This window comes from Pan troglodytes, chromosome 8 (assembly GCF_028858775.2).
Source record: "Pan troglodytes isolate AG18354 chromosome 8, NHGRI_mPanTro3-v2.0_pri, whole genome shotgun sequence".
Classification (NCBI taxonomy): domain Eukaryota; kingdom Metazoa; phylum Chordata; class Mammalia; order Primates; family Hominidae; genus Pan; species Pan troglodytes.
In genome coordinates, this window is record NC_072406.2 from 61,963,517 (window position 1) to 61,989,115 (window position 25,599).

At 42.1% G+C, this 25,599-nt stretch overlaps 2 protein-coding genes across 4 annotated transcripts in view; both read left to right on the plus strand.

Annotated features, from left to right (window-relative positions):
- The window catches only part of CHAT (choline O-acetyltransferase), a 53,483-nt gene extending 43,139 nt beyond the window's left edge, over positions 1 to 10,344 (plus strand). The window contains exons 14-15 of one of the 2 annotated variants that reach the window (XM_016918274.4): positions 5,051 to 5,188; positions 7,190 to 10,344. In XM_016918274.4, coding sequence (XP_016773763.1) covers positions 5,051 to 5,188; positions 7,190 to 7,459 — 408 coding nt within the window. In that variant the 3' untranslated portion in view covers positions 7,460 to 10,344. The remainder of the gene's footprint in view (positions 1 to 5,050; positions 5,189 to 7,189) is intronic. The other variant, XM_063781773.1, reaches the window with a different exon arrangement.
- Positions 10,345 to 21,929: 11,585 nt separating this feature from the next.
- The window catches only part of C10H10orf53 (chromosome 10 C10orf53 homolog), a 30,171-nt gene continuing 26,501 nt past the window's right edge, over positions 21,930 to 25,599 (plus strand). The window contains exon 1 of one of the 2 annotated variants that reach the window (XM_016918276.3): positions 21,930 to 22,073. In XM_016918276.3, coding sequence (XP_016773765.1) covers positions 21,977 to 22,073 — 97 coding nt within the window. In that variant the 5' untranslated portion in view covers positions 21,930 to 21,976. The remainder of the gene's footprint in view (positions 22,074 to 25,599) is intronic. The other variant, XM_054659557.1, reaches the window with a different exon arrangement.

A 25,599-nucleotide genomic window follows, 5' to 3' on the forward strand; every position in this document is an offset into this window, starting at 1 on the left:
TGAGGGAGGGAATACTGTACGGAAATTAATTGGTTAATTAAAGTCTTACTACTTTCTTCTTACTTACTATTAAGCCCTTCAGCCACTCAGCTCCATACACACTGGGAAGTAGCTCTGTAACCATCCCTCACCAAGCAGGAGATTAGAAGATTTCTCTGTGGTAAAATTGACCAAGCCAAGAGAGAACACTCACAGAAACTAATGGTTGGGGCCCACAGTGAAAGAGCCTGGTCAGCAGATGAGGTAGTGGTTTGCCAAGAGGCAGAGCTGCTAGTTAAGAACCATTTTAATATTGAAGAAGAGCTACTGTAAGGACAGTGAAGCCCCCAGGTTAACAAATACATTATCATACATAAATCTTCTAATCATATTTTCAGTGCTTTATTCTTAAATACAAATAGCCATAGATCCTCCGACATTGAGGAGACATAAAAGAGTAAAACCAACACCAACAAATATTTTTGCTAATTAAAAAAATCTTTTTAAAAAAACTTAAAATGGATCAGGCACAGTGGCTTATGCCTGTAATCCCAGCAATTTGGGAGGCCAAGGCAGGCAGATCACCTGAGGTCAGGAGATCGAGACCAGCCTGGCCAAAATGGTGAAACCCTGTCTCTACTAAAAATACAAAAAAGGCCAGGTGTGGTGGCTCACACCTGTAATCCCAGCACTTTGGGAGGCTGAGGCAGGCGGATCACCTGAGGTTGGGAGTTCAAGTCCAGCCTGACCAACATGGAGAAACCACTTTTCTACTAAAAATACAAAAAATTAGCCAGGCGTGGTTGCGCATGCCTGCAATCCCAGCTACTCGGGAAGGCTGAGGCAGGAGAATAGCTTGAACCCGGGAGGTGGAGGTTGCAGTGAGCCAAGATCACGCCATTGTACTTCAGTCTGGGCAACAAGAGTGAAACTCCATCTCAAAAAACAAAACAAACCAAAACACCACCAACAACAACAAAATTATCCAAGTGTGGTGGCACATGCCTGTAATCCCAGCTACTAGGGAGGCTGAGGCAGGAGAATCACTTGAACCCGGGAGTCGGAAGTTGCAGTGAGCTGAGATTGCACCACTGCACTCCAGCCTGGGTGACACAGCAAGACTCCTTCTCAAAAAACAAACAAACAAACAAACAAAAACTTGAAATGAAAAAAGTACAAGAAACAATTGAACAGTTTAAAAGTGATCATTGAGATTCTCTGAAAAATAAAAGGAGTTATTACATCTATATATGATAGGAAACTAAAAACATTTTTCAGAAAATAAAAATAACTCTGGGGGAAAATATGGTAGAAAAAAATTCAGTGGAAGAATTAGAAGATAATCTGAGATAATATCCCCAAAATATCAACACAATAAAGAGATGAAATATAAGAGAGAAAAGAGGCTTAGTCCAGGAGAATAATATTCCAAATAACTTGCTTAATAGATGGAAAAGACTCATAGCAAAGGAAATTTCACAACACTAAACATGAAGAGAAGATTCTAAAATCTATCAGAGGATAAAAAAATCAAATACAAAGATCCATAAAAAAGATGTAATTAATTTCTGAACAGCATCATTGGAAGGTGGAAGATAAAAAGAGCAGTGTCTTCAAATTCTGAGAGAAAGTGACCTTCAACACACATTTCATACCCAGCTAAACTGTCATCAAGTTTGAAGATACATCAAAGATATTTTTAGACAGAGAAAGTCTCAAACATTTTACTTATTAAGCACCATTTCTCATAAAGCTACTGGAGAATGTAGACTTCTAAAGTGAGAAAATAAAACATAAAAGAGGAAATCATAGGCTGAAAAAAACCAGAAGATTTAACACAAGAAAAAGATAGAGGGGTGCCCGCAGGATGACAGTAAAAGGAGATCACAAATCAACAGTTGTTGAGTACACCTAGAGAGCAATCAGTCCATAAAGAAGCAAGAAGTGAGAGGACAAATGAAATTCTTGCTGCATGTTTAGGAATCAATTAGAAACAGATACATGGGGCCTGGCACAGTGGCTCATGCCTGTAATCCTAGCACCTTGGGAGACCGAGGTGGGTGGATCACCTGAGGTCAGGAATTCAAGACCAGCCTGGCCAACATGGCAAAACCCCATCTCTACTAAAAATACAAAAAATAGCCAGGTGTGGTGGCACATACCTGTAATCCCAGCTACTCAGGAGGCTGAGGCAGGAGAATCACTTGAACCCAGGGGGTGGAAGTTGCAGTCAGCTGAGATCACGCCGCTTCACTCCAGCCTGGGTGAAAAAGCAAAACTCCATCTCAAAAGTAAATAAATAAATAAATAAAACAGATACATGGAAAGCTAAGGAAGTAAAAAAATAATTTATACATTGTCAATTCTAGGGAAAACAAAAAATTCAATAAGAAAGGAAATCTAATCATAGTACACTACATGACCCAGCTGTGAATACTTGCTTAATTATACTTATGTATATCGTTCTGTATACATGATTATGCTGTATCTTGATCAAACTACAAAGAGTTAAAACATAATCTTATTGGGAAGATGGGAGAGTAGAAGTGTGCTGGGGGAGTGGGGTCATAAAAGAGCTGAAATTGGCCGGGCGCAGTGGCTCACGCCTGTAATCCCAGCACTTTGGGAGGCCGAGGCAGGTGGATCACAAGGTCAGGAGATCGAGACCATCCTGGCTAACACGGTGAAACCCCATCTCTATTAAAAATACAAAACAATTAGCCAGGTGTGGTGGCGGGTGCCTGTAGTCCCAGCTACTCAGAAAGCTGAGGCAGGAGAATGGCATGAACCCAGGAGGCAGAGGCTGCAGTGAGCCGAGATCGCGCCACTGCACTCCAGCCTAGGCGACAGAGTGAGACTCCATCTCAGAAAAAAAAAAAAAGAGCTGAAATTTCACTGTCTATAACAAGAAGATTATAGGTAAAACTGAGAAATTCAGTAGTGGTAACCTAAGCATATGTTTGGAGGAAAGAAAGTATATACCCAAAAGAAATAGCTAAAAGACTGTAAGGAATTACCTCTGTGGGGTAGGAATCCGTGCTGGCAAAATGACCTAGGCTTTTGGTTTATTTGGATTTCTAAACGATATAAATATATGACAATAACAACTTTAAATTTATTAAAATGTCTAGGAAAACACCCTCCAAAGCATTGCCATAGGGTTGTGTTAACAATTTTAAGTTGATGAGAACAACCAAATCAAAGAGATGGGTTTGGGGAAAGGAGAGATACAAAGATGCTTAGGATGTGAATCTAGTGTGTGGTTGGACATGGAGGGTAAGGAAAGGGGGAAAGAAGCAAGGAAACCTAATAACTGGTAAGCATATTTGCCAGTGGTCGTGGAGAAATAAAGTTCCAATGGCAAGGTGGTCCAGAGCCCCCATCACTTACTCTCCCACTGTTCTATGTTTTCCCTTCCTCACACTTGAGTTTATGATCATGTTTTTTTGCATGGTTGATGAAATCTGTCCCCCACTACACCATAAGCTCCACAAGGACTGAGTCTACAACTGTCTTGTTCTCTGTTGTGGCTACAGGACCCGCGGCACCAGGCATATAGTAGGCACTCAATTAAGATTCCTTAAATGAATGAATGAAAGACTGAATTATAAGTCATTTTACTCGTTATTACTCATGGCTCTGAGCCAAACAACCTGTGAACTCAGTCTCCCTTGCTACAGTTATTCCAAGGTGGCGAAAAGAGGGGTGAGTTGACTGTTCACAGGGAAGCTGCTTCTATGGACCAACAGAAATCAGGAATTAAATAGAGGAAACCAGAGAAATTAAAAGAGTAGTCTCCTTCATAGATGGGCTCACCGTTCTTTCCTTCTGTCCTAACAGGTAGGGCACGTCTAAAGTGAGCTGTGGTTGTGTAATGTTTGTCTTTTCAGCCTCTAATTAGGTGCGTTCAGAGAGACCAGAGCCTGAGTCATCTTTATGCATTCATTCGCAACTGAAAGAGAACAGCTGTCAAATCCCTAAACGTGCCTTGTAAACCTATACCAAGTTCATTGTGAATGGGAAGTTTCCTCCTGTGCAGGGCTTTGACAGCTAACTGGCCATCCTACAGAACTGTGAAACCCCAAGAGTTACTCACAGTTACCCTGATGTTGACCCAAAAGTGATTACTATGGGTCAGGGTGGCCCCCTGAGTCTCCATCAGCCCCTAGAATTGCTCCAAATAAACATGCAGTCCAAAAAACCAGTGTGCATACTACATACCCAGCCTCAAGTGGGGGAGCTGTAGAATGAGTACCCGGCCCCACTTCCGGACACCTCACCCTCCGTGAACCCCTCCTACATTGACATCCTGGAGCTTTCTCTATATTTCTATCCTTTGATAAAAGTTTAAATATCTTGTGATAAAAAGAAAAAGAACTTTTATCATTCAACAGGCTCTTTCCCCTTGAAAATGTCAGCTGAGCCTGCTAAGGGGTCTAGTTCCTGTCTCAAAACGATTTCTTAGATTATGGATCCAGTTTAAATGAATTGATCCTGAGCCATGAAATAGCAGCCAAGATTCAGTAACAGATCTCACACCGTCTATCCTCTATCTCTTGTTCCCTGGGCTTCTACTGGAGGAGACAGCGCTGGTTGTGGTGAGAGTCTGTTCAGGACAGCCTGGGACGCCCTTCACAATGCTTGCACAGGATCCGGTAGTCTCCAAGCTCTGCACACAGCCTTCTTCCCAAACTCTCTCCCTGCCCAAGCAGTTGGTAGTTGAGAAGACCAGGCCAGCCCCATTCTTTCCACTTAGAGAACCAGGCGGATGTAGTTGTGTAGGGGATGCTCAGACTCACTAACCTTTAGCTCAGATGTCTCAAGCTAGAACCCAACCTGCTCTGGACTCATTCAGTGCATGTGGAAATGCGCAAGGGCCCAGGAGCAGAGGCCGCATGGTAGAGCGGTCAGTCCTGAGCAGCCACTCATACACATTGTTGGCAGCAGGCACTGGGTAAGCATGAGCCGTGGCTGCTGGAGTCACCAGTAGTCCTGTAGACTACAGAGGAGGGAACAAGGAGGTGCAGGGGGCCCACTTCTCATCTCCTGTTCTTTGTCCCCAACTACACAGGCCATAACAGGGATGGCCATTGACAACCACCTGCTGGCACTGCGGGAGCTGGCCCGGGCCATGTGCAAGGAGCTGCCCGAGATGTTCATGGATGAAACCTACCTGATGAGCAACCGGTTTGTCCTCTCCACTAGCCAGGTACAGCCCCGTGCAGCTATCGCCCAAGAGTAGTGTAGTCAGTAAGCTTTCTAAAGAGCAGTGACAACAAGCCCACTAGCTGGAATCAGGCAAATCCTGCCTCTGCTTTTTCTGAACTATGTGACCTTCAGCAAAATGATCTGAATGTTCATTAGAAGATGGTTTACTGACCAGGCTTGGTGGCTTACAACTATAATCCCAACACCTTGGGAGGCTGAGGCAAGAGGATTGCTCCAGCCCAGGAGTTTGAGACCAGCCTGGGCAACATGGGGAGACCTCATCTCCCTATTTTTAAAAATTAGCTGGGCATGGTGGTGCGTGCCTGAAGTCCCAGCAACTAAAGAGGCTGAAATAAGAGGATTGCTTGAGCTGGGGAGGTGGAGATTGCAGTGAGCCCTGATTGCACCACTGTATTCCAGCCCAGGTGACAGAGTGAGACCCTGTCTCAAAAAAAGAAAAAAGGAAGAAGAAGGTTTCCCATCTCCTAAATGGGAGTAATCAGCAGACCCTACTTAGCCGAGGTGGAGACAGTACAGGAACATACCCATTCTGGTGCCCTAACCATTACACCTTACTACCTTTCAATCTATTGCCACGGTTTCCACAGGCTCTGATGCCCAGCAGGTTCGCAGTGAAGTCTTGGCTTGGCCAGATACAATTATGTAGGGAGAAAGCCCAGCCCAGGGCCTGGCATGGACAGGGCCCTCTAAATAGGTCACAGATATTATTATAAAGGGCCATGCAACCAACAGCAGAACATTCGTGGCCAGCCCAACATCTAACCAGTGCCTCAGCGTGTCCTGTATGAGAGCCACTGCCACAAAGACAGAATGCAATCCATTAGAGAGAGGTCGTGGTTTAGGAGGGGAAATGCCCCACAGCCATCAATTTACTAAAATGCCACCTCATCTGCGAAAGGCTGGATGTGGGCAGTACTGGAGTTGATAAGCTGTGTTTGAGGACAGAAGCCCACTCAGTAATGGGATGTTGTCATTATGGCAGTGAGCATGCAGACGTGAATAAACGAGGACAGAACACAGCACCATAAATTTCTCAGGAAATCATCCATGGGCAAAAAGTGCTTTGGAATGGCTTTATGGCCTTCGGCTATTGCACGGCAAATTTATCTGACAATGCGGTGACTCTATTAGCAAGACTAATGGTTTGTTCTGCCCCATTAAAACAGCCAGTGTCACTTCCAAAGGCCTCAGCACACAGCACCAGAAACCTGTAGGTTTAAAACAAACCAGGCCCTGCACCTGCCCAAGAATCCTTTCTATTTTTTTCCCAAGGACCAGCTAATAAAATTAATCTGGGGTGTGGGAGTTTTGTTGTTTTCCAACTGGAAAGCAGCATTTATGGCTTGAATGCTTTCAGAAACATACTTTCTTGGTTTGTGATCTGGATTACAAAATCTCGGCACTCTGATTCAAAACATACTAGGTGCATAAGTAAAACTCCAGTTGATGGCAATCTTTGAAACACCCAACTCTGGGTAATTGTGCATGGCCAGGCTGCAGGGAGAAATCAGAGAAGCCAGGCAATACTGACAGTAATTAAGGATCTGGGGGAAATCGACAGAGAGGATGGGCCAGATTTCCTCCAGTTCATAAATTCCTCCCTCCGGAAAGCATCTAACTGTGGGATGCCACCAGGGGACCATTTAGTAAATTACCTGATTGCCTCCGTGCCTCAAGTGGCCCCCAGGTGAAGTGGAGACTCAGCCCAAGACCTAGCACCAGGTCACTCCGGGAGCTTCCAACTCCACAAGTAGAGCAGATTGCACACCAGGGAGTGGGCTTGGGGCCCCTCATCCTCTGATATCATGCAGTTAGATGAGTCTGTTTTTATGACTCTGGCTGTGTCCATCCATGCTAAAGCAATCACTTGATTTGGTTAATTCAGTCAAACCCCCAGGTGGAAAACAGAGAAGCCAAGCCCAGTCGAGGCTGACAGGCTGCATTCCAGAACAAGCAGCTCCTGACCTGTCCTCTCCTCCAGGTGCCCACAACCACGGAGATGTTCTGCTGCTATGGTCCTGTGGTCCCAAATGGGTATGGTGCCTGCTACAACCCCCAGCCAGAGACCATCCTTTTCTGCATCTCCAGCTTTCACAGCTGCAAAGAGACTTCTTCTAGCAAGTTTGCAAAAGCTGTGGAAGAAAGCCTCATTGACATGAGAGACCTCTGCAGTCTGCTGCCGCCTACTGAGAGCAAGCCATTGGCAACAAAGGAAAAAGCCACGAGGCCCAGCCAGGGACACCAACCTTGACTCCTGCCACTAGGTTTCATCTCCCAAACCCAGCCTCTAGAACAGCCAGACCCTGCAGATCCCCACTCCCGTCCCTTACCCCAGCTTTCCACAGCTCCCTGTCCTCAGGGTCCAACTCACAGACCATACAGAGACATCACACAGAGCCGGAGTGTTAGGAGGAAAGGGTCCCCTCTTCATGCATGGGAATCGTCATTTTCAAGGTGGCTTTGGGCCTGCACACTGGGAAATGGGACCTGCCTGGCTCAGAGGCAGCCTGGATGCACTGGGGAACCACACTAAGGACTCCTTCTGTGGTCCTTGGAAGCTTAGTGTTCATGTCTCCTTCCCTAGCAGGACCTAGTATGTCCAGGTGATGCTTCTGCCCAAGGAAAGGATGAGTCACTCTATTACATGCAATGTACCTAATGAGTTAGGAAGGAAGAGTCTAACTCCAGGTCATTACCTCTTTTCTTTTTTGGGGGAGAAGAGGCTGTGTTTTGAGATTCAGAGCATTCCTATCGTGGCATTCCCAGTGTCTCCACTGAGCCGTACAGTCCTGCAAGCACCCGCTCCTCCCACACACACCACAGAGCCCAAGCCCATTTAAAATATAGTGACTTGGGCCCACAAACACATTTCTGCTTTCGTGCCCAGGGGCAGCCTTCTGTTGAGCTTAGAAAATTGTGTCCAGCTATTCTGAAAGGAAAAAAAAATTTATCTGTGACTGCCCTGGAGTTGCTGCCACTCTCTGCTTAGCAGGCGGCATCAGGGCCAGTCCAAGATGGTGCACAGCCCAGGGGCACAGCCCCAAACAGATGGTGCCTGGTGCCGGTGGGTTTGCAGAGGACCTGGCCCCTTCCCGGGGTCCTGCCACTTGCATTTTTTCTGCATCTTTTCCCCTCTCCTCCCCTCCTACATGCTCCAGTAGGTGAAGAGAGATGGTTACTTTGGGTTTTTCCATTATCTGTTTTGTTTTAAGACAGAGATTTTTAAGAAAACCACCCTGACATTAATTTCAGAAATTCTTAGTGATTCAAGCAGGACCCTTAGGCAGCTGGGCTCCTTTATTTGGAGCAGGCTATCCAGGGACTCTGACAAAAACCCATGTGGTAGAGCCTAGAGCAGGGCTCTCTTCTGGCCTCAGGGACTTAGGGGACAGCTGGCAGGGAGCAGGGCTGGGAGGAGGGCACAGCCTCGTCCAGAGTCAGCCCCAGCCCCAGCCCCAGCTCCAGCTTCAGCCCCAGCTCCAGCTCCAGCATGGGCAGGACAGGCAGGTCAGCAGAGGCAGAGTTGAGATGTCTCCAGAGACTGTGATCATAGGAGAGACACAAGAGGCACTTCCTATTAGAGCACATTTTTATGGGAAGTCTAAAGGGCAGAGGGAGGGAGTAAGAAAGCAACCAGAGAAATCTACAGCATAGAGCCCGTGTGTTCTGCTCCACATCCCTCCAATCCTGCTGCTTCCTGCTGAGCACTCTGCTCTAGCCCAGCAATCCTGTAGGTCTCCCTTCTTTGTGCCACTGTGAAGGCTCTCCACACTTCGACCTGGACTGTCACAGGCTGGCAGAGGTGGGGTGGGCATTTGACCTTTGCTCAGCTCTTTGAAAACACAAGCAGCCTCAAGAAGTGAGTTCCTTGAACCCCTGGTTTTAGATGGAGGATCTCTATTAGATGTCATGGGAGATTTGGGCACTACCCTTTGAACATACAAACTTAAGTCATTGGCCTGAGATTTATGCTCCTTCCCTCCCACGGCCACCTTCCTACTCTGCTTAGGAAGTTGCAGCACAAGGGTCCTGGGTTTTCTGGGGAAAGGCAGCCCACCTGCTGTAAGTTGGCCCAAAGCTACTTGTCTGTTCTCTCCAAGTGACCACAGTGCAGATCCGAGTTCTCCTCCGGTTCCTTTCCCTCCATGGATTTCTGGGCAGACATAGAGCTCCAGCTATGGGGCCAGGCAGCCCCACCAACCTCGGCCAAATGACATGCATGCCCAGAGACGCAGTTCCTTCCACTGTCAAATGAGAACAAGAGTGTCCCCACTTGCAAGACTATGAGGATTGGAGAGCATGTGTGTCAAGGACCTTGCTGGGTCAACAATTCATTTGCCTTTGTCTGGAGTCTGCCAGCAGCAGTAGCTAATGTCTAAAAGACACAGGGGCCAGGAGAGAAAAGGGAGGAAAGAACTAAGTCTCTCCTAGTCTATGGCCTGCTATCATGGGGTCAAGTAGGGGCAGGGAGGCTTCATGGGGCCTACCTTTGGGATGACATTACCCCAGTGGGCATTGTTTGGGTGGTTTTCTTTTAAACTATTTACACTGATATGACAGACTCAAACTCATATTTGCTATTCTCCGAGCACATGGAAAGGTAACTCACTCTGTACATTCAGATATCAAACTATGCACTGTGAGGGCTATGAGAAGCGCAAACAGTAAACGCTTGGCAGGAGGGAACACTTCCTCTCTCTGAGGAAGAGGCTGGAAGCTGGTCTTCCCCCTCCAAGAATACACGGGTGCACTGAGTCTTTATGCAAAGGCAACACTGAGCCATGGCCAAGGGCATCTCTGTGGGGATCCTGGGAAAGGAGCCTGCTCCAGGTGTCCCCAAAGAGATGGAAAACAAGACAGTCATTTGGAACAGTGATGCATAATAAAATGTATGTGGCCACCTTACAATACTGCTAAGTTGCTAAAATATATAAAGTTAATATTTGAGTTCTATTTTTATAAAATAGTTCTAGATTTATGGCAATATATACGTGTATAGCCTTTTGATTTTAATTTCTAGTTTTGTGCTTTGAAGAAATATATGTAAGATTAAAGAACTGTATATTGTAAGCATTATATTCAAATTATTTAAAAATTGTTCTAAGTCTATATTCAATAAAAAGTAATGCCAAGAAAGATGATGTTGCCCATTGTTTCTACCCAGACTCGCTTTAAAATGTAATGTCATAAATTCTCTGAGCTGGGTCAACAATTCATTTGCCTTTGTCTGGGGTCTGCCACCAGCAGTAGCCAATATCTAAAAGACACAGGAGCCAGGAGAGAAAAGGGAGGAGAGAACTAAGTCTCTCCTAGTCTATGGCATGCCATCACGGGGTGGGGTAAGGGGCAGGGAGGCTTCATGGGATGCTTGTGATCAGGTTGACAGAAACCTGGGTGTAGACAGGAAGTGGGTGTCTCCACTTAAGCCTGCACAAACATGTGTGGACAGCATGGGGCAGAGAAAAGAGCACAAGGCTCAGAGGCTGGATGCCTGGACAATAAACACCGCTCTGTTTCTAACTTACTGTGGACTTTGGGGAAGTCACTTCGCCTCTCTAGGCTTAGTTTCCTCATCTGTACAATGGAAATATTGATATCAGCATTACTCACTTCCAGGGTTGTAGAGAGATGATATGAGTTGGTGACTGTTTGAAAACTTAGGAAGTGGTGTAAAAGCCAAGCCTTCTTGTTGCAGGCTCACACAGACATACGCACACAGCTTGTTTTGCCCTGCACAGCTGAAATACATTCCAAGCTGCAAGATATCCTCATAGCCATGAAAATCCACAAAATCAGAACTGAGATTCCTCCAAACGGAAGCCCAAATGCCTTCCAATTGGACCCTAAAAAAGAACCTTGAAGTGTGTGGGTTTGTGGGATTTGGGATGCTGGAAAGGCACTATTCAAAGAGATAATGGCTAAGAGTAGTCCAGCAGGAGTGGAGGGGAAAGGGAAGAACAGGATCTGAGCAATATGGGTTTTGCTCTTATCACAGATGTCACAGCCATCCCCAAAGTAACCAGATGCAGAGACAGACACCGAGAGAAGGGCAAGAGCAGGCAAGCCGACATGCAACATACAAAACCACGCCACCCTCCTGAGGCCTCTGAAGCTCCCTGCGGGGTGAGTGTTGGTACAGAAGCAGGGAAGAGTCCCTCCCAGGTTCACAAGAGCAGCTAGAAGTTTCCAAATTACTCCTAAGCAGTTCTCCTTGGAGAGTAATGAGAGAGAGAGAGAGAGAGCGTGAGAGAGCGAGCTAGGTGGAGGGAGGGAGATTGAGAGAGACAGTGTGCAGTGCCTTGGGTTCCCTTTATAAATTCAGCCTATCTCCCTGCTTTTGTGCTTCTGAGTTTTCATTTCAAAGAAGCCTCCTGAGTCTGCAAGGTGAACAATATGCCACATCTGGGAAAAGCTGGCCACACATCCCCCGAAAGGACCTTTCTAAAAGCTGTTCTCCATGGCTCCCAGGGACCAGCTCTGTCCTTGTTCTTCTGCTGTGTGCTCCTCCCACCTCCTTCTGGGATTTCTCTCCCTATTTCTGCTGTGTATATACCAATGGATCCCTTAGTCTCTGTTTCTTACATTAAGGTGCAGCAATATGGGCTGAGGTGATGCAGAAGCGCCCCTCCACCTGCAAAACCATATACAAAAAAAAGGAAAAGTTTTAAAATATATAATCAAGAGAAAGAAAGCAAGTCCTCACATTCCAGAAAAAAAGAAAGATGTCCAGAGCATAGCACTAAGCAGGAGCCCAAGGTGAAGCAGAACAGAGCCTCAGTGGCTCCAGCTGGGTTCACCGTCCCTGCAAGCAGAGAAGACATAACAACTCATGCAAGGCAGGAGAAGCAACTAAACTCCCTACACAAACCAGGACCTCCCAGAGGCATGCCGATCATGTGACAAGAACTAGAAAAACCTTTCTCATCATCTCATCAGTGCAGGAGAGGAGAAAAAAAGCCTGCCATCCACAGGGCTGTAGAGGGGGGAAAAGACATCCATGAGAAAGTAAAACCGTAAACTCATGCCATATGTGGATGAGGAGCTTGAATTCATACCGCTTATATGTAAAGCACGCATTCCAAGCCGATAATATTTTTTATTCTTGCCAAACATATTTATTTATTTTTCTTTCAATAGCCTTTGGGGTACATGTGGTTTCAGATTATATGGATGAACTGTATAGCGGTGCAGTCTGAAATTTTAGTGCACCTGTCACCTGAGTAGTGTACGTTGCACCCAATACATAATTTTTTTAATCCCTCACCACCCCCCCACACTCCCCCTTCTGAGTCTCCATAGTCCATATCACTCTGTGTGCCTTTAAATACCCATAGCTTAGCTTCCACTTATAAGTGAGAACATATATTTTTTTTTTGTTCCTGAGTTACTTCATTAATAATGGCCTCCAGCTCTGTCCAAGTTGTGCAATAGACATTTCCTTCTTTTTTTATGGCTGAGTATTATTCTATGGTATACATATTACATTTTCTTCACTCATTGGTTGATGGCCACTTAGATTGGTTCCATATCTTTGCAATTGTGAATTGTGCTGTAATAAATATACTTATGCAGGTGTCTTTTTGATATAATGACTTCTTTACCTTTTGACAGATGCCCAGTAGTGGGATTGCTGGATCAAACTGTAGATCTACTTTTCGTTCTTTAAGAAATCTCCATGTTGTTGTCCACAAAGTTTGTACTAATTTACATTCCCACTAAGAGTGTATAATTGTTCCCTTTTCACCACATCCATGCCAACATCTATTGTTTTCTGAACTTTTAGTAATGGCCATTCTTGCAGGAATAAGGTGGTATCTCATTGTGGTTTTAATTTGCATTTCCCTGATGATTAGTGATGTTGAGCATTTTTTCATGTTTCTTGGCCATTTGTATATCTTCTATTGATAAATGTCTGTTCGTATCATTTCTCACTTTTTGATGGAATTATTTGTTTTTTTTCTTGGTAATTTGTTTGAGTTCCTTGTATAATGGATTCTGGATATTAGTCCTTTGCTGAATGCATAGTTTGCAAATATTTTCTCCTATTTTGTGGGTTGTCTGTTTACTCTGTTTACTTACTTTTGCTGTACAGAAGCTTTTTAGTTGAATTAAGTCTCATTTATTTATTTTTGTTTTAGTTGCATTTGCTTTTGGAGTCTTAGTCATGAATTCTTTGCCTAGGCCAATGTCCACAAGAGTTTTTCCTAGGTTATGTTCTAAAATTTTTATGGTTTCAGGTCTTAAGATTTAAGTCTTTGATCCATATTGAGTTGATTTTTGTATAAGATGAGAGATAGAGATCCAGTTTCATTCTTCTACATGTGGCTAGCCAGTTTTTCCAGCACCATTTGCTGAATAGGGTGTCCCTTCCCCAATTTATGTTTTTGTATACTTTGTCAAAGATCAAATGGTTTTAAGTATTTGCCTTTATTCCTGGGTTTGCTATTCTGTTCTATTGGTCTATGTGTATACTTCTATGCTGATATCATGCTGTTTTGATAACTATCGCCTTGTAGTATAATTTGAAGTTCAGTAATATGATGCTTCCAGATTTGTTCTTTTTGGTTAGGATTGCTTTGGCTATTTGGTCTCTTTTTTGGTTCCATATGAATTTTAGGATCCTTTTTTCTAATTGTGGGAAAAATGATGTTGATATTTTGATAGGAATAGCATTGAATCTATAGATCGCTTTGGCCAGTATGGTCATGTTCACAATATCGATTCTATGAACCCAGGAGCATAGGATGTATTTCCATTTGTTTTGTCATTTATTATTTCTTTCAGCAGTGTTTTGTATTGTAGTTCTTCTTGTAGAGATCTTCCACCTCCGTGGTTAAGTATATTCCTAGGTATTTTATATTTTTTCCCACTGTTATTAAAGGGATTGAGTTATTAACTTGATTCTCAGCTTGGTCATTGTGGGTGTATAGCAGTGCTACTGATGTGTGTATATTGTCTTTTTAACCTGAGGCTTTCCTGAAATTGTTAATCAAATCTAGGAGTCTTTTGGAGGAGTCCTTACGGTTTCTCTAGGTATAAAATAATATCATCAGTGAACAGTGATAGTTTGACTTCCTCATTTCTAATTCGGATGCCCTTTATTTCTTTCTCTTGCCTGACTGCTCTGACTAGGACTTCTGGTATTATGTTGAATAGAATTGGTGAAAATGGGCATCCTTGCCTTGTTCCATTCCTCAGGGAGAATGCTTTCAAATCTTCCCCATTCAGTTTGATGTTGGCTGTGGGTTTGTCATATATGGCTTCTATTATTTTGAGGTAAGTCCCTTTTATGCCTAGTTTGTTGAAAGTTTCTATCATAAAGGGAAGCTGAATTTTATTGAATGCTTTTTCCGCATCTATTGAAATGATCATATGGTTTTTGTTTTTAATTCTGTTTATGTGATGTATCATATTTCTTAACTTGCATATGTTAAACTATCCCTGCATCCTTGGGATGAAACCCACTTGATCGTGGTGAATTATCTCTTTGATGTGCTCTTGGATTCAGTTAGCTAGTATTTTGTTGAGGATTTTTGCATCTATGTTCACCAGGAATATTGGTCTGTAGTTTTCTTTTTTGTTATATCCTTTCCTGGTTTTGGCTTTAGGGTGACTTCATAGAACGAGTTAGGGAGAATTCCCTTTATCTCAATATTTTGGAATAGTTTCAGTAGGATTCCAACCCAATAAAACCAAGTTGGCCCGGATCTGTAAGACCCAAAGGACCTCAGCAGACTCAAATACAAAACCACTTTCCACTCTGCACACACCAAACACCCACAGAGGAAAACATTCCATTAAAGATGAGCTTGCAGAGCTAGATATATAAAGCAAATATTATCAGATCTAAAGGGAGAGAAGACTCCAATACAATAATAATGGGTTGCTGAAGTCCCCCACTCTCAGTATACTCAGTATACAAAAAAAAAAAAAATTGGATTTAAACTGCACTTTAGACCAAACGGACCTAACAGACATTTACAGAACATTTCACTCAACAGCTACAGAATATATACATTATTCTCATTAGCACATGAAACATTCTCCAAGACAGACTATATGTTAAAACACAAAACAAATCTCAAAAAAAACTTAAAAATTGAAATCATATCAAGTATCTTCTCGTACCACAGTAGCATAAAACTAGACATCAACAAGAAGAGAAACTTTGAAAACCATATAAATACATAGAAATTAAACAACCTGCTCCTGAATGACCATTAGGTCAATGAAGAAATTAAGGAGGAAATAAAAAAATTCTTGAAACAAGTGAAAATCAAGACAAAACATACCAAAATATGGAATAAAGCAAAAGTAGTACTAAGAGGTAAGTTTATAGTGTTATAGTAACAAATGTCTATGTTTTTAAAAAAGTAGAAAGATTTCAAATAAACAATCTAATAGTACACCTCAAGGAACTGGAAAAGCAAGAACAAACCAAACCCAAAATTAATAAAAGGAAAGAACTAATAAAGATCAAGGCAGAAATAAATGAAATAGAGACTTAAAAACAATACAAATGGTCAACAATATGAAAAGTTGGTTTTTCAAAAAGATAAACAAAATTGATAAACTGCTAGCTATACTAACCAAGAAAAGAAGACAGAAGGCCCAAATAAAATCAGAAACAAAAAAGGAGACATTACAATTGATACCACAGAAATACAAAAGATCATCAGAGACTATTATGAACAACTATATGCCAACAAGCTGGAAAACCTAGAGAAAATGAATAAATTCACTGCCAAATTCTACCAAAATTACAAAGAAGAACCAACACCAATTATTCCAACTATTCCAAAAAAATTGAAGGGCAGAAACTCCTCCTAACTCATGCTACAAGGCCAGCATTACCCTGATACCAAAACCAGACAAGGACACACACAAAAAAGAGAAAACTACTGGCCAATATCCCTGATAAAAACACATGCAAAAATCCTCAACATAATACCAGCAAATCAAATCCAATGACACATTAAAATGATAGTACACCACGATCAAGTGGGATTTATCCCAGCGTTGCAAGAATGGTTCAAACATGCAAATCAATAAACATGATACATCACATCAACTGAATAAAGGACAAAAACCACATGATTTGCATCTCAATAGATGCAAATAAAGCATTTGACAAAATTCAACATCCCTCAACAAACTAGGTGTAGAAGGAACATACCTCAAAATAATAAAGCCCATATATGACAATTCCACAGCTAACATCATACTGAATGGGGAAAAGTTGAAAGTCTTTCCTCTTAGAACTGGAACAAGACAAGGATGTCCACTTTCACCTTTCACCGTAATACTGGAAGTCGTAGCCAGAACAATCAAATAAGAGAAAAATAGAAGGCTTCCAACTTGGAAAAGAAGAAGTCAAATTGTTGCTCTTTGCAGATGACATGATTTTACACCTAGAAAAACCTAAAGACTCTACCAAAAAAACCTCTCAGATCTGATAAATGAATTCAGTAAAGTTGCAGGATACAAAAGCAACCTACAGCAATCCGTAGCATTTCTATATAACATTAATGAACTATCTGAGAAAGAAATGGAAAAGGCAATCCCACTTAAAATTGCTACGAAAAACCAAACTACCTAGGAATAAATTTAACCAAGGAAGTGAAAGACCTGTACAAGGAAAACTACAAAATATGTATGAAAGAAATTGGAGATGACACAAACAAATGGAAAGACATCTTATGCTCACAGATCAGAATAATTAACATTGTTAAAATTGTCATAATACCCAAAGAAATTTGCAGATTAAATGCTATTCCTATCAAAATATCAACAGCATCTTTCCCAGAATTAGGAAAAATGATACTAAAATTCCTGTGGAACCAAAAAGGAGCCCAAATAGCCAAAGCAATTTGAGCAAAAAGAACAAAACAAGAGGCATTACTTTACCTAATTTCAAAATATATTACAGATTCTATAGTAACAAAAACAGAGTGGTATTGATATAAAAACAGACACATTACCCAATGGAACAGAATAGATAACCCAGAAATAAATCCACATATTTACAGCCAAACTGATTTTCAACAAAGGCATGAAGAACATACATTAGGGAAAAGACACCCTCTTCAATAAACGGTGTTAGGAAAACTAGATATCCTCATCCAGAAGAATGAAACTGAACTCCTATCTCTCACTATATACAAAAGCCAACTCAAGATGAGATTAAAGGCTTAAATGTAAGACTCAAAACTATAAATCTACTAGAAGAAAACATAGAGGAAACACTTTAGGACATTTGTGTAGGCAAAGATATGGCTAAGACCTCAAAAGCACAGGGAACCAAAACAAAAATATATGAATGAGACTATATTAAACTAAAAAGCTTCTGCACTACAAGGAAAGCAATCATCAGAGTAAAGACAGAACCTGTTGTATGGGAGAAAATGGTTTGCAAACTGTTCATCTGATAAGGGATTATTATCCATAATATATAAGAAACTCAAACAACTCAATAGTTAAAAAATAATAACCCCATTAAAAAGTAGTCAAAGGACATGAATAGACTTTTCTCAAAAGAAGACACACAAGTGGCCAACCGGTATACAAAAAAATGTTCAACATCACTAATCATCATCACTAATCATTAGGGAAATACAAATCAAAACCACAAAGAAATATCATCTTACCCTAATTAGAATGGCTATTATTAAAAAGACAAAAAATAACAGATGCTGGTGAGGATGCAGAGAAAAGGGAACTCATACACTGTTAGTGGGAATGTAAATTGTACAGCCATTATACAAAATAGTACGGAGATTTCTCAAAAAACAAAAAATAGAACTACCATATGATTCAGCAATCCCACTACTGAGTGTCTGTCCAAAGGAAACAAATCAGTATATCAAAAGGATACCTGGACTCTCATGTTTATTGCAGAGCTATTAGCAATAGCAAAGATATGAAATCAACCTAAGTTTCCATCGACGGATGAATGGATAAATAAAATGTGGCATATATACACAATGGAACACTATCTGACCATAAAAAAATAAAATCATGTCATTTGCAGCAACATGGATGGAACTGGAAGTTCTTATGTTAAGCGAAATAAGCCAGGCATAAAAAGACAAGTATCACATGTTTTCACTCATACGTAAAAGTTTAAAAGTCCATGTCATGGAGGTAGAGAGCAGAATGATAGTCAACAGAGGCTGGGAAGGGTGTGGAGGTGGGAGATGAAGAGAGGGTGGTTAATGGGTACAAACATATAGTTAGATACAAGAAATATGTTCTAATGTTCAATAGCAGAATAGGGTGACTATAGTTAACAACAATGTATTGTATATTTCAAAATAACTGGAAGAGAGAACTTGAAATGTTCTTAACACATAGAAATTATAAATGCTTGAGGTGATGAGTATCCTAAATACCCTGACTTGATCATTATATGTTCTGTGCATGTTACAAAATACCACATGTACCCCACAAATAGATATATTATTTATCAACTAAAAACCTCATAGTAAAATGGAATTAGAAAAGATCTAACTTGGCCTGACAAAGAGAATCTACAAAAAAACCCATGCAACATATATCATACTAAAAGGGGAATGTTGGAAATGATTGGTTCCTATAAGAATCAAGTTAAAGGGAGAATATGTACTGTCATCACTTTTATTCATTGTTGCACTAGAGATTTTAATTGGTATAATAAAAAATAAAATAAAACTGGTCATTGTCTGCAGCCACTATGACTATTTACATAGAAAACCCCAAAGAATCTACAAATAAATTAATAGAAAGCATTAAAAAGGTCAAGGTAGCTTTTATAAAATCAACACATAAAAGTCCATTTCATTTTACATACCAGCAACAAATAATAAAATCACAATTAAAAAGATGTTTACAATAGTGCCCAGGGATAAATCTAACAAAAGACATGAAGAATATGCAGATCATTACAAACGTATTGAAAGACATTGGAGAAGATCGAAATAAAGGAGAGGTATTCCAAGTTCACAAATAGGAGGGCCTCAGAAAGAAGTCGGTTCACTCAAATTGATCTATAGATTCAATGCAACTTAAGTCAAACTCTCAACAAAACTTCTGCTTCCATATGGCAGGCTAGTTAATTTGAACTAGGCTTCTTGAAGATGAGATCTTTTAAAATCTGGCATACATCTTTTAAAAAAGCATAAAAGAGCTTACTGAATGAAAATTAGAGAGAGAGCAAGAGTAAGTAAGCATAGCATTGGGGCTTCTCTTACCCCAGGGCTATCTAGTGCTCTTGAATAGGCAGTCTAGTGAATGACCTGCATTTTTTCAGTCCTTGCAGATGTAGAGGGTACAAGAACTGGAGTCCAGCACCACCAAGGATGGGGAAACCCTGATAAGTCACCACCCTCCTTAAGCTAGGATCCCAAAGGACTGCACCACAGGAATTAGGATTAAATATAAATCAACCAATCTCCAAATGGACTGTAGCCCAGTTTTGAGTCATCTGGATGGCTCAGAAAAATCTCAAACTCTGAAATTGTATGAAGATGATCCTGGGTTGGTGCAAGTAGGAGTTAACAAGAAGTAAATTTTAAAATCTTCTATAGGGGAAGATACTATCTTAGGCCTCAAATTGTTTCTACAAATACTTTTTTAATACAATGTTCAGCACACAATTAAAATAAACCAGAACTCTAGGAGACAAGATAAAATGCGTAGAAACCAGCGGAAATAATAAACCGCAGGACAAACACATGGGTTCTCCAAACAATGGAATTCTCAAACACAGTCTATAAAATACCTATCTTTACTACAATGAAGGAGATAAAGCCAGACCTAAAACACTTGGGAAGAAACTGAAAGTGGCACAGCAGATTTGAAAAGAGAACAAACTGTAAAATTCTAGAATTGAAAAATATATAACTGGAATAAACAATCAAATTTCTGGCTTTTCTTCTCAGTTAAGAGCCAAAAAGAAAATTCGTAGACTGGATTACAGGTAAAAATGAATGAATGCATGCATACAAACGTGTATACATACAACCCCAAAAGAAGTATGGAAGAAGAAAAAAGAGAAAAGCACAGAGAAGACACATGCAGATTACAATGAGAAGGTCTAACATATACCTAGCTGGAGTCCCTGAGAATGAGAAAATGGAACAAAAGCAATATGTGAAGAAATAATGACTCAAACTTTTCCAAAAACTGATGAAGGACTTTAATTCAGTTTCAAGAATCTCAACAAATCCCAAGAGAGGTAAAATATACAGTAGCATACGTTGAGAGAATTAGTGGGAAAGGGTTTTTAAAATCCTTTACTGTTACAGTAAAACTACAGAAAGCAAGAGATAAAGAAATATAAGCAGTCTTGAAAACAGAAGAGTAACGGAAAACAACTATTCATACAAAACTCTTAGCAAAGTTAAAACAACGTTAAATTTCTAATTAATAAAAACACTACAGTGAGTAGAGGATTTTTGCCTTTAAAGACGTGTACAAAGTTTACAGAGAACCAGAAAATAAGTCCTTCTAAGACAGGACAGGTAACCACACAGAGCCAAGAGGATGAATAATGACATCATGTACAGTCCTGCCTTCCTCCATAGTCTGCTGGGTTCAGCTGTGTTGGTGAATTCAGTGGTTCTTGTCCGATGGTGCGAAACTCAAGTGCTGGGGGAAATTATGTATGACCCATAATAATGTCAAAATTCTGCTGATATCATTCCTCTATTTAACAATCGTGTATAAACTAATTCTCATCAAAGAAATATGTATCATAGAACATACTGTACACGTGGAGAGAATTGAAATACACAGTAGCATACGTTGGGAGAATTAGTGGGAAAGGGTTTTTAAAATCCTTTACTGTTCAAAAGGAGGGTAAAAATATCAACTACAATTGAATATTTAGAAAGTAAAGAAATGCTGTAATCGCAAGGGTATTGCGATTGTTAGGTTGGGCTAATTTCTGTAATAAACAACCCCCAAAATCTCAGTGGTTATGGAATAAATGTTTCCTTCTTGCTTCGGTCACCAACTAATGCAGACGGGTGGGGCTCTATTCGGCGCAGCTACTCAGTGGTCCAGGTTCCTCCCACGTTTTGGGTCTGTCTCCCCGGGAGCCTCGGGTCCTCCCCGGGATCCCGTATCTGGCTACCGATAAGAAGAGGGAGACAGCAGGTGTGGAGGAGACTTTTTAGGAGCCATGCCTAGAAGTGGTGGATGTCTTTTATGTCCAAATTCCAATGAGCAGAACTGAGCAAATAAAAGGGAATTGGACGAATTCAGTTTTGGCTCCACCAAATAGCCTAACTGGTGACAGAAGGGGCCGGGGGAAGAAGGTGGGGGAAGAAGAATGATGAACGAATACTCCCAATCAATCAAAAAGAGGCAAGAAAATAGAAGAAATGCAAGGGTTTCCAATCCATACTACACCCCTGTCACTCTTGGGACCGCAACTTGCCCTCCCAGAGCCTCGGTTTTGTAAACAAAAAACATAAAATACTTCCTAGGGATGGTAAACTGATTCAACCAGATAACGCAGGGAAAGTGCTTCGCACGCCGCCTGACACGAACTTACTGTGCCTGGCTGCTGCTGTTATTTATCACTAACACTTGCCACACCAGCTCAAACGCGCGTATTTGCGGACCAGGCGCTGAGGGTCACTTGAGCAGCTTGGGGCCGGGAGGATCCCCTAGCGCCACCCCGGCCCCGCCCCGCGCGTAGCGACGCCCACCCGCCCGGGCCGGAAGAGAGGTTGCTTAGCAGCGTGTGTTTCTCCCTTGCCTCTGCGGCGGCGGAGGCCTGGCGATGCCCAAGAACGCAGTGGTCATCCTGCGCTATGGGCCCTACAGCGCGGCAGGCCTACCGGTGGAGCACCACACCTTCCGCCTGCGGGGCCTGCAAGGTGGGCCTCCTCGCCGCGTGCGCCCCTGAGGGCCCCAGCCTCTGAGCATCCGTGCAGGTGGTGCCTTGTGCCTAGGCCTTCCTCAGACCCCGACGAAGCGCCACCTCTCCAGGAAGTCTTCCCCAGGATGATGTTGCAACCTATGGCTTCCAGGGCTGGGCTAAAAGAGTGGGAACGCTCTTCTATCCAAGAGTGAGCTGTGGGCCCACCCAGTGCCCAGCAAATTACAGAAATTACCTCCATAGAAAAAATTACATAACCCTGCTTTAAGAATTGGGAAACTGAAGATCAAGAATATTAAGTGACTTTCACAACTCAAATGGCTGGGAAGTAGCGTTGCTGGTATTCCATCTCTTAATCGTTCATGCAGCAGACTTTTATTAAGCACGCAGTGTGTGTTGGACACCCTTCCAGGGACTGAGGACACACTGTTAAACAGTGATGAATGTCCTTGAAGTAATCTCCTTGTTAACTGCTAAATGACAGCTGTGCCTAAGCTCTGACTGAGGCTAGGTGGTGCCATGAGAGCTAACCATAGTGGGACCTGTGACTAGCCATAATGGGAGGGGAGAGGGAGAGGTCTGGAAAGGCTCATTTAAGTGGAGCCTTAAATGAGCCCACATTTAAGCAGACCTTTAAAGAATGAGTAGAAACTAACCAGGTAAAGAGAGGAATGCCTTCCAGGCAGAGGGACTAATAATATAGGCAATGGCTGGAGGCATTCAATAAAAGATGTATTAATATTTGTTAAACTGATGGGGGATGAGGCTGGAGAGGTAATCAGGGGCCAGATCCTGCAGTGCCGCAGATAAGTTTTAGGCAGGGGATGAAGCTGTTGCTGCTCTGAGGAGAATAGATTAGAGGGGGGCAAGAGTGGAAACAACGAAGACAAGACTGTTGGGGTGGTCCAGGGCTGAGATGAGAGTAGCTTGGACCATAAAGGAGACCATGGATCAAAGTGAAAGCAATGGTACTTCCTGAGAGGATGGAGGTGGGAGGTAAGGGTAAAAAGAATGTTTTCCGGATCTAATCAGTGTCTGACTTGAAACAGTGCTGATGGATGGATGTACTGTCCACTAAAATCAAAGACACCAAAGATGGACCAAAATTTGGAGGAATATGTGGAATCGTTCCAAAGGAACAGTCTATTTTGGTCATACAGATAGTCCCCAACTTAGACTTCTTGACTTTAGGATGGGTTTATTGGGAGGTAACCCTATCCTAAGTTGAGGCACATCTGAACCTACAATGGTTCCACTTAACGATTTTTCCACTTTATGATGGGCTTATCCAGGTATTAAGCCCACTTTCCATTTACAGTGGGCTCATTGGGACCTAGCCCCATCATAAGTCAAGGAGCATCTGAATTAAGCTTCATGTGCTTTTGGCTACCTAGACAGAGGTGCTGAATCAGCTCTGTTGTTCTGGAGTTCAGAGAAAAAGTCTGAAATGGAGATAGAAAGACGTGAGTCATTGACTTGGAGAGAACATATAGAATGAGATGAGAGCCCAGGAATGACCATTGATGAACTCCCATCATATGACCCAAACTAAGACTCTTCCAGGCAAAATACCCTGAAGTCTAAGGACACAAAAATTAGTTTTAGCTGAGCAATCAGGGAAAGCCTCCTGGAAGAGATGGCATTTGATTTTGAGTTTGAAGGATGGGTAGGATTTCAATTAGCAGAGGAAGTTACTTTCTGTGAGAGAACAGTTGATAGAGAAATTTCTGTTGCAAATACCTCCATGTTTGTATTTGTCTATTGGGATTGCCAAAACAAAATACCATAGACTATGGGACTTAAACAATAGAAATATATTTTTTCAGTCTAAAGGCTAAAAGTCCCTGATCAAGGTCTGGCAAGGTCAGCTTCTGGTGAGGGCTCTGGGCGCTCTTCCTGGCTTGCTGACAGCCACCTTCTCTTTTGTCCTCACCTGGTGGGATTATATGGGGAGAGTGGGGAGTAAGCTCTCTGGTGTCTCTTCTTATAAGAAGAAAGACACTAATCCTATCAGATTGGGTCCTCATCCTTATAACCTCATTTAACCTTAATTACCTCTTTAAGCACCTATAGTCACATTGGGAGTTAGGGCTTCCATATATGAAGTTCGGGGAAGGGGGGCAACAATTCAATTCCTAGCAGTGTTGCATGGTGATGTTTAAAATGTTTTGTAGTTTTGGGTAAGAAGATAGCCTAAATAAGTGACTTTTCTCTTCCTCCCCCTCTGATGAGCCACACCTACCCACCCTCACCTCATAATCTACCTTTAGTTTATGTTCACTTTCTCTAAAAATAACGTGGGTAAAACATATATTTAAAATTTTGCCATTTTAACCATGTTAAGCATACAATTCAGTGACATTAAATATCTTTACAATGTTGTGGAACCATCACTATTCTCTCTTTTTAAAATTTTTCAACACCCCAGACAGAAACTGTGTTCATTAAGCAACAACACCCTATCCCTCTGTGTCCAGAATTTATTCCTTCTGGTGGGTTCATGCTCTCGCTGACTTCAAGAATGAAGCCAGGGACCTCGCGGTGAGTGTTACAGCTCTTAAAGGTGGTGCGTCCAGAGTTGTTTGTTCCTCCCAGTGGGCTCGTGGGCTCGCTGACTTCAGGAATGAAGTTGCAGACCTTTGCAGTGAGTGTTACAGCTCTTAAAGGTGGTGCAGACCCAAAGAGTGAGCAGCAGCAAGATTTATTATGAAGAGTGAAAGAACAAATCTCCCACAGTGTGGAGGGGGACGGGAGCCGGTTGCGGCTGCTGGCGCAGGTGGCCAGCTTTTATTCCCTTATTTGGCCCTGCCCATGTCCTGCTGATTGGTCCATTTTACAGAGTGCTGATTGGCTCATTTTACAGAGTGCTGATTGGTGCATTTACAATCCTCTAGCTAGACACAGAGTGCTGATTGGTGCATTTACAATCCACTAGCTAGACAGAAAAGTTCTCCAAGTCCCCACCCGACCCAGAAGCCCAGCTGGCTTCACCTCTCACCTCCACCCCCAGCCGCTGGTAACCTGCAATCTACTTTGTAGCTTATTTCACTTAGCATAATATTTCAAGGTTTATCCATGCTACAGCATGTATTATACTACTTTATTCCTTTTTGTGGCAGATATGCCATATTTTGTTTATCTGTTTATCTGTTGATAGACACTTGGGTTGTTTCCACCTTTCCACTACTGTGAACAGTGCTGTTATGAACACTGGTAAACAAATATCTGTTTGAATCCCTTTGTTTTAAGGGACTGAAATTGCTGAGTCATATGGTAATTCTATATTTAACTTTTTGAGGAATGACCAAACTGTTTTCCAAAGCAGCTGCACCATTTTACATTCTGACTAGCAATGCACAAGGATTTCAATTTTCTTTGGTTTTAATTACAGCCATCGCAGTAGGTGTGAAATGGTAGCTTGTGGTTTTCACTTAAATTTCCCTAATGATTGGTGATGTTGAACATCTTTTCATGTGCTTATTGGCCATTTGTATGTCTATGGAGAAATGTCTGTTCAAGTCCTT